The sequence below is a fragment of the Strix aluco genome, chromosome 9, assembly GCF_031877795.1.
Source record: "Strix aluco isolate bStrAlu1 chromosome 9, bStrAlu1.hap1, whole genome shotgun sequence".
NCBI classification, from domain to species: domain Eukaryota; kingdom Metazoa; phylum Chordata; class Aves; order Strigiformes; family Strigidae; genus Strix; species Strix aluco.
Genome location: NC_133939.1, coordinates 31,876,449 through 31,884,466, shown reverse-complemented (window position 1 = coordinate 31,884,466; position 8,018 = coordinate 31,876,449). Strand labels below are relative to the sequence as shown.

General features: G+C 44.8%; 1 protein-coding gene across 2 annotated transcripts; it reads left to right on the top strand.

Annotated features, from left to right (window-relative positions):
* The first annotated feature begins 2,935 nt into the window (after window positions 1–2,935).
* Window positions 2,936–7,893, top strand: LOC141927308 (tubulin alpha-3 chain). Of its 2 annotated transcripts, none has more exons than XM_074834474.1 (5): window positions 2,936–3,038; window positions 4,266–4,488; window positions 5,019–5,167; window positions 6,038–6,718; window positions 6,944–7,893. In XM_074834474.1, the coding sequence occupies exons 1-5, from the start codon at window positions 3,036–3,038 to the stop codon at window positions 7,247–7,249; spliced, it is 1,362 nt and encodes a 453-aa protein (XP_074690575.1). In that variant the 5' UTR covers window positions 2,936–3,035; the 3' UTR covers window positions 7,250–7,893. The 2 variants fall into 2 exon arrangements, with proteins under 2 accessions (XP_074690575.1, XP_074690577.1); XM_074834476.1 differs by lacking the exon at window positions 2,936–3,038 and adding an exon at window positions 4,025–4,084.
* Window positions 7,894–8,018: the final 125 nt, after the last annotated feature.

Here is an 8,018-nt window from a genome sequence, read left to right as displayed (position 1 = left end):
TAGTATTTTTATACTGTTTGTAAATTATTTTCTAATATTTACTAGTGAATTATAATTCTTGAAATCTGTCAGTTAAGGCATAATCTATTTGTGAGTAATTCTGTGTTTTTCCAAACAAGACGCTCAGCATCTGAATGATACTAAATAGTAAATATTACTAAATAATAAATAGGCAGCATCTTGCCTAAAATTATGTTAAAATGTATTAGAGATATTGATGAAAAGTTAGGAATGATATACTCAAGTGTTGTCACTAGCTAGTAAGTAACTGGAAATAATGATACCCCAGGAATGACAGTGTGCTAAAAATGTCATTTTTGCCCTCTCCAATTTTAATTTTATTTAAAGTCCCATTTTACTGCAGGAGAGTAAACAATAGGCCTTTATTATTGGCTCCAAATGACTGGCTGATGATTTACACCAATATAGGAATAATTTGCAGATAAAATAGTAAGAAAACAAAAATGTATAAATAGAAGTTTTAAAAAAATGTGAAAGGACTTGCAAGAGGAAATGGACAAGGAGGGGGCGGGGAGAAAAAAAAAAATCTTAGCCAAACCATCTGAAGACCCTCAGTGGGTTTAGAGACCAAATATAATAAGGACATCAAATTTTATTCTAACATCAAGTCTGTCAACCTTTACTACCCTGTGTATTTCAGGATTCAAACACACACACATACAATTCAGATGCAAATGCACAGTGAGCACATCTCTGTCAGATGCAAGTTGCACAAAAAAAAAAAAAAAAGGAACACTGAAGTTAAGGGCACTATCACATTCAGAAACTTATACGTATTGCCTTCGTATTGTCCCTTCAAAGCTGTTTTTCTGTCCTGCGTGCACTGAGGGACTGGTCTAAAAAGGGCCACCTTTGGAGTATTATCTGTCTGTCATTTACACTGAAACCCACCATCATTTAAAGTCACCTCTATAACTTCTTCAGAAAAGCTATTCACAAATATCTGTAAGATGATACTTGATGGTTTTCAAATAATCCAATGCAATTTTATAAAGACATTTTTATATTAATATCTTAAAACATAAAGAAACCTTAATTTTAGTAGGTTGTTCATAAAAAGAAAACCCGAAAGATAAAAAGGATCCACTGTTCACAAGCAAATATGTCCCCTCCATCTTTTTTGATTTCCAGACTAAATACAGGATTGCATTCAGCTCAAGGGTTGTTTCAAGACTTCCCAGCACTGTAGGCAACATATCATTTTTCCCTGTATTCTTTCCAGAAAAAGGGATGAAGCACTGACAAAAAGCAGCAGTGACAAGCCTAGGAGACTCAGGCTAGCTGCTCCAAAGAAAAGATGATTCAAAGGAAAGATGCAAATGCTGGTGGTGCTGAGTGGTGCCACCTTTGTCTCAGAAGAGGATTATGCCCAGCATGTGATTCTTCCCAGTCTGGTATTCCAGTTTTATACAACTGAAGCTAGGACTTTGTGCAAGGAAGTGCCTACACTTACAGCTGGCCCTTCTAGGGTGATGTTTATGGAAAATAATTAAAATAAGGATTTTTTCACTCCCAAGAGAAACGTTACCAACTTTTGTACTTCAAAATGGTTACAGCTCACATAATAAAAAACAATTGTGTGGATGTAAATCAGCATAAAGGTCTGGACACAATGAAGTGTCTGGCACCTTTAAAGTGTTTCTAAAACTCTATCTTAAACAGACTGCCTAGTCACATTGCTAAAGATATGCTTTAGGATGGATGAAGCACCAGCACCACCGATAGAATTATGTTCTCTTTTACCATGGCAATCTGCATTATAGGCCTATGACTTTGAGAATCAAGCCGTACACCTACCTCTTAAAACTCTCCGGTCCTGGGCTTCAAATTAAGGCCAAAGTAAAATTTCAACCATAGACTAGGTCATCCTTAGCACATAATTAATTTGTCTTTGTAAGCATTTTCTATGCAGCAGCCTTGAAAAGCTCCATAATAAAGGAAGTACTTCAGCCTTTGGCATCTCTGACTTTAAATGTAACCTCATCACTGACACCAGCCTCAATTTAGGATATTATATGTGTGTGAGGGTTATCTCATTTGCTCACTGCTAGTTCTCTGTGTATTAAAGAACATAGCAATAAACCAGCCTAATCCACAGTGTAACCAGAGATAGACATACACATATTTAAATTATGTACAAAATACCATGTGTAAATGAAAGCAAGTCATGCTATACATTTCCTTCAGCTCAATATTCCATAGCAGTATTGACCTTACAAAATTAACAGAAATTTTAAATGTTAAAAATCTTATTGTTAAGATTCTTGAGTACAATTGGGAAAAAGCTGTTTAGTAAGAATATGGCCATATTTGCACCAGTTCCTGGGTATAAAATGCTTTTCTAAAGAGGTTTGTTAAAAAAAAAAAAAAAATCAAAGAAAGGGAAGGGAATGGGAGGAAGGAAGGGGGGGTGGGGTGGGGAGACACCTGTGGTTTCTGTTACTCCAGAAAGCAATCGAGTGTGCTCACTTCAACTCCGGACATCCAGCTTCCCCTATCCAGCTACCGGCCTTTTTCTGCTAAAAGGGATCTCCAGGCTGTCAGGTCTCCCCTCCCCGCCCGCACGCACCGGTGCCGTTCCCGGGACAGGCAGCAGCTGCCCGCGGCCTTCAAACGGCCGCCACGGCATCCCGCCCCGACCCCGCCACCTCCGGCTGCGGGCCCCGCGCAGCGCCCGCCCCAGCGCTGCCCTGGCGGCAGCAGAGGGCCCAAGGGTACCTCAGGCTCCTGCCTCTCGCCCGCGCCCTCGCCCTCGCGCAGGTCGAGCCCCGCCCGCTGGACTCCCCCGCTTGCGCGCTTCGGGAGAGCATGTGGCAATCATCGCCCCACGTGGGGAGAAGAGCGCCCTCGGCTAATCAGCGGTCTCCGTCCCGCCTCTAGGCCCTGGGTAACAGCCAATGGTAACCAGCGCGCGAGGTCTCGGGCTCGAGCTCTAGGCGGGAGCCGTCGACAGTCGGTGCGGAGGGCAGCGGCGGACGTGGAGCGGCGGCGCCGGAGCGCCTCAGCGCGGCGTCATGGTGGGGAGCGGGGCCCTCGCGGGGGATTTGGGAGCGCTTCTGCCGGGCTGTACGGGGAGCTCATGGCCGCCCGTGCTGTGGCGGCGGCCCTCGGAGGTGGCCTGTGCGTGAAGCCCCGGTGGGGGCCGTGAGGGGAACGACTGGGAGAGGGAGAGAAACTGGTGTGAGAAGTAACGGCTGGGGGAGGCGCGGCGCGCGGGAAAGCCACGGGGTCTGTTGGCAGCGGGCGCCTCCTGCGCGGAGAGCCCAGGGGCGGGATGGCGTCCGGGGTGGCGGGAAGGAGCGCGGCGACGGCCGCGCCGCCATTTTGGGTGGTCTTGGCGCGCAAAGCCGCGGGGCCTCGCGCGCTGCCAGTCCCAGGGGAGCCGTGTGGTCGGCAGCGTGCGCGAGGCTGGGGCGGGCAAGGGGCGGGGCCGCCGGGAGCCTCCCGCCGGGGCACGCGAAAGGGGCAGCGGTGCAGAGCAGGGACGGGGCTACGGAGGCGAAGATACGGGTTTTGATGGAGCTGTCAAGAAAACAGGAAAGAGACACCCTACTTCTCCACCTCAGCTTTTTCCTAGATACACTGTCACAGTAAGCTAGAAAAACGGCTACTCCACCTCGGGTGTAAGACAAAATAGAGGTGTTCAGAGATCAAACATACATAGCACAGTCGCTTAGAGTCAAAGGACCTGGCTAAAAGTGGGTGGGTGGCATTTGATTGGGACTCTCAGATGGTTTCACAGAGGAACTCAAGTGTGTAAGAGTTGCCAGGGGCTAGATATCTCTATGCTTATTATAAAGAAAAATAGTAAGTGGTCCTGTGCAAAGAAGATTCTTGAAACAGCCAGTATGCGATTTGGCACCAAATCAAGGAAATCTGGGGATATTATATAAAGAAATCTTCCAAAACCAAAGGAAGGTGAAAAAGAAACCAGACAGAATATCAAAGATACATGTGCAGCCTGGTAAGGGACGATGGATCTGTATCCACCCTACGTGTTCACAGAGCCTATGTTGTCTTTAAGATCTTCCAGTGTTCTCAAAGTCAGCCCAGGTCAACTAAGGTGAGTAGACTCTTGCCAGCAGCAGTTCGGTCAGTTAAATTGTTACTCGAGCAACCAGGGAATGCTGCAGCAGAGAGAGATTGTAAAAAGATACAACCCACAGCTTAGTTATTGTGAGAATAATGCCTAGAAGACGGGTAGCTCCATATCTCATTATCATTGTTCTGTTTTTGATTTGCAGCGTGAATGCATTTCCATCCACGTTGGTCAGGCTGGTGTTCAGATTGGCAATGCGTGTTGGGAGTTGTATTGTCTCGAACATGGGATCCAGCCTGATGGCCAGATGCCTAGCAATAAAACTATCGGAGGCGGAGATGATTCATTTAACACTTTCTTCAGTGAGACGGGAGCTGGTAAACATGTTCCTAGGGCAGTGTTTGTGGACCTAGAGCCAACCGTGGTTGGTATGTACCCAGCATTAAAGATCTTCAGTGCAAAAGTGAAGATTCCCTACGCGTTCCCTATAGTCTTTTTTGTTTGTTCAGAACGCTATAGATTTTAAAAGATGTGTGTCTGGATGCCCTTTTGACATATGGGGTTATTGTTATTTGAAAAACAAAATAATGGTCTACAGGTAACAACATTTGGAAAACAGTAGAACTTTTTTACAGTCTGAGTAATGTTTCTAGACTGCAGCACTGTGTCCAGACTCTTGTTTAATTGCTATCTGGAATCTTGTCTGTACCTGTAGTGTAGTTTTCTGTGTGTCCTCTGTGTTCTCAGGTACAAATACTGCTTTGTGATGCCTGATGTTTTCCTCTAAACAAAGGGGCTGAAGTTGTGCCAGCTTTTTAGGCTAGTCAGCCAAGCTGCGTATAGTCAGGGGTGCTGTCTGCACTCTTTTGACACATGCACGTAGTGTGTAGTCACTAGGCAGCGCACACAGAACTGAACAGATCCAATTTATGTTGTGGTATTTTGGGTTTTTTTGTAGATGAAGTACGTACAGGCACATACAGGCAGTTATTCCATCCTGAGCAGCTCATTACTGGGAAAGAAGATGCAGCCAATAATTATGCCAGAGGCCATTATACCATTGGAAAAGAGATTGTTGATCTAGTGCTAGACCGCATTCGCAAACTGGTAAGAATTTGTGCTGCAAATCAGCATTTAAGATAATGGATACAGCTCTATAGCTATCTGTAATGACGGTTTGCTGTGTTTTTTTCTCTAAGAATGTTGTGCATAGTTGAATGTTTAAAACAAAACCTTTTGTCTCCTTGCTCTGCCCACATCCTGCCCCCCCCCCCCCCCCCCCAGCCAATAAAAATCCAGTCAGTAAAACCTAAAATTTTTTAGTCTCTGAAACACCATTATTTGAAAGTACTGTAAGGATATGTCAGAAACATAAAAGTCTTAACCAAGTATAACAAATTGTTGTTATACTTTTTTGTTTGTTTGTTATTTTCAGTTTGAATTGTGCCATTATGTGTCACACAAAATAGTACCCTGAACTTCAGGTTTTGCTTGAATGCTCAGCAATTTTAATTACTTCTCTGGGGTTTTTTGTTTTGACACTGCATTTTGAGAAACTAATGATTCAAAGTAGTGATTGGCAATTTAAAATTACAAAAAAAACCCCCAACATCTAGTTGATACTTGCTGAAAGCTAGAATGGGAACATAAGCAGATTCTAAAGCTGTAGCCCAGCTGTAATTTGGTAATTTGTCACAGGCTCTTGCTTACAGTACTATTAAAATGGCATCAAAGACAATAAAGCAACTTTTAAATATTAAAACACTCCTATTCAGAAAAAGTTATGCAGAGGCATTGGTACTTTTGAGTAAAAGACATGCAAGAAAAAAAGGAAGACTGCCTTTCAAGAAGGCTGGGTTTTTATTATAACAATCTAAAACTAACAAACTTCAGAAATAAATGCTTTTGAATAATTATTTTAGTACTGCTTTCTCCAAAATCTTCAGTAACTTTTTTTCTTCTCCCACCCCATTATAGGCTGATCTGTGCACAGGGCTGCAAGGTTTCCTTATCTTCCATAGTTTTGGAGGAGGCACTGGCTCAGGGTTTGCATCTCTGCTCATGGAAAGGCTCTCTGTTGACTACGGCAAAAAATCTAAACTAGAATTTGCGATTTATCCAGCACCAGAAGTTTCCACTGCTGTAGTGGAACCCTACAACTCAATTCTAACTACCCACACCACACTAGAGCACTCGGACTGTGCCTTCATGGTGGATAATGAAGCCATTTATGATATATGTCGTCGTAACCTTGACATCGAACGCCCTACTTACACCAACTTAAACCGGTTAATTGGGCAAATTGTTTCATCTATCACAGCCTCACTGCGTTTTGATGGAGCCCTCAACGTAGATCTGACAGAGTTTCAAACCAACCTTGTTCCGTACCCACGAATCCATTTCCCCCTGGTGACATATGCCCCCGTTGTCTCTGCGGAAAAGGCGTACCACGAGCAGCTCTCGGTGGCCGAGATCACCAATGCCTGCTTCGAGCCGGCCAACCAGATGGTGAAGTGTGACCCGCGCCATGGCAAGTACATGGCCTGCTGCATGCTCTACAGGGGCGACGTCGTGCCCAAGGACGTCAATGCCGCCATCGCCACCATCAAGACCAAGCGCACCATCCAGTTTGTGGACTGGTGCCCCACTGGATTCAAGGTACTTGCACAGCTTTAAGCACGTGATGTTTGGATCGCTGGGGACGCTGTGGCGTTCGGAGTCGTTCCACAGCGGCGTAACGTCCCTGTTAAATACTTTGCTCAAGTGCAAAATGACCATAAGCTATTTCATGTGTTTGTAACCATTGTGGGTTTTGACTGTTAACAGAAATAAGTCTCTAAGGCTTAGCGCTCACAAGAAAAGTTTCCGTTTGTTTTCCTGCAGGTGGGCATTAACTACCAGCCTCCAACGGTGGTGCTGGGCGGTGACCTCGCGAAGGTGCAGCGGGCGGTCTGCATGCTGAGCAATACCACCGCCATCGCTGAAGCCTGGGCTCGGCTCGACCACAAGTTCGACCTCATGTACGCCAAGCGCGCCTTCGTGCACTGGTATGTTGGGGAGGGAATGGAGGAGGGAGAGTTCTCTGAAGCCCGGGAAGATCTGGCTGCCCTTGAGAAAGATTATGAAGAAGTTGGCATAGACTCGGTAGACGCAGAGGCTGAAGAAGGAGATGAGTATTTAGAAAACTGAAGTCTGGAAAAACTTGTTGAAAAAAAAATTGCAGAACACTGTTCACTTGTTTAACTGTTCTCAAAGTTCTAAAGGTTCTACCTTCTATTTTTTTCCTTCTTTACCGTTCAAGTGTATACTCACTGAGGACCATTTGAGGTTGGAGGTGTTGGTAGCATCTAGTCATGTGCAAATTATGGAAGAAATCAGGCAATTGTGTGTGCTTTCTGTGATCCCAGCGTGTTCTGAGACCTACTGTCTTTGAATTTTTGGTTTCTCACAAGCTGGAAACTGCTTCTACTTCAGGCTGTTTCAGTACTAATAAGGCTGTTATTATTCCAAGCCCGTCCACACCACACAGAGGAACCTGATCTTCACTAAAGGTGTTTTCCTGGTAAGGCCAGCTTCACGGAAGGCTTGTTAAAATCTCCAGAGCTGGTTAACTGAGCAATAGTGTACTGGAGAGATTGACCTGACTAGGCAGGGCGGGTGCCGTTACACATCAACAGAACTAGCGCTTGTCACCGGGTCATTTGCTAACGATGTCAAACTTGGTATTTCAGAAATGGGATGGGTGACATGCAGAGGAAAAGGTAAAATTTTCAGCACTCCCCCCTGCATTTGTTTCTGATAAAAGGAAAATAAAAGCAGATCTGTTACCTGCTTTAACAGAGCATTGTCACTTTTTTACATTCCTCTGTTGGCATAGTAGAAAAAAACTCTGTCTTAACAGTATGTCCAAAGCAATACAGCTTTTCAGGTAGAAACTGCAGACCTGCTATCTTAAACC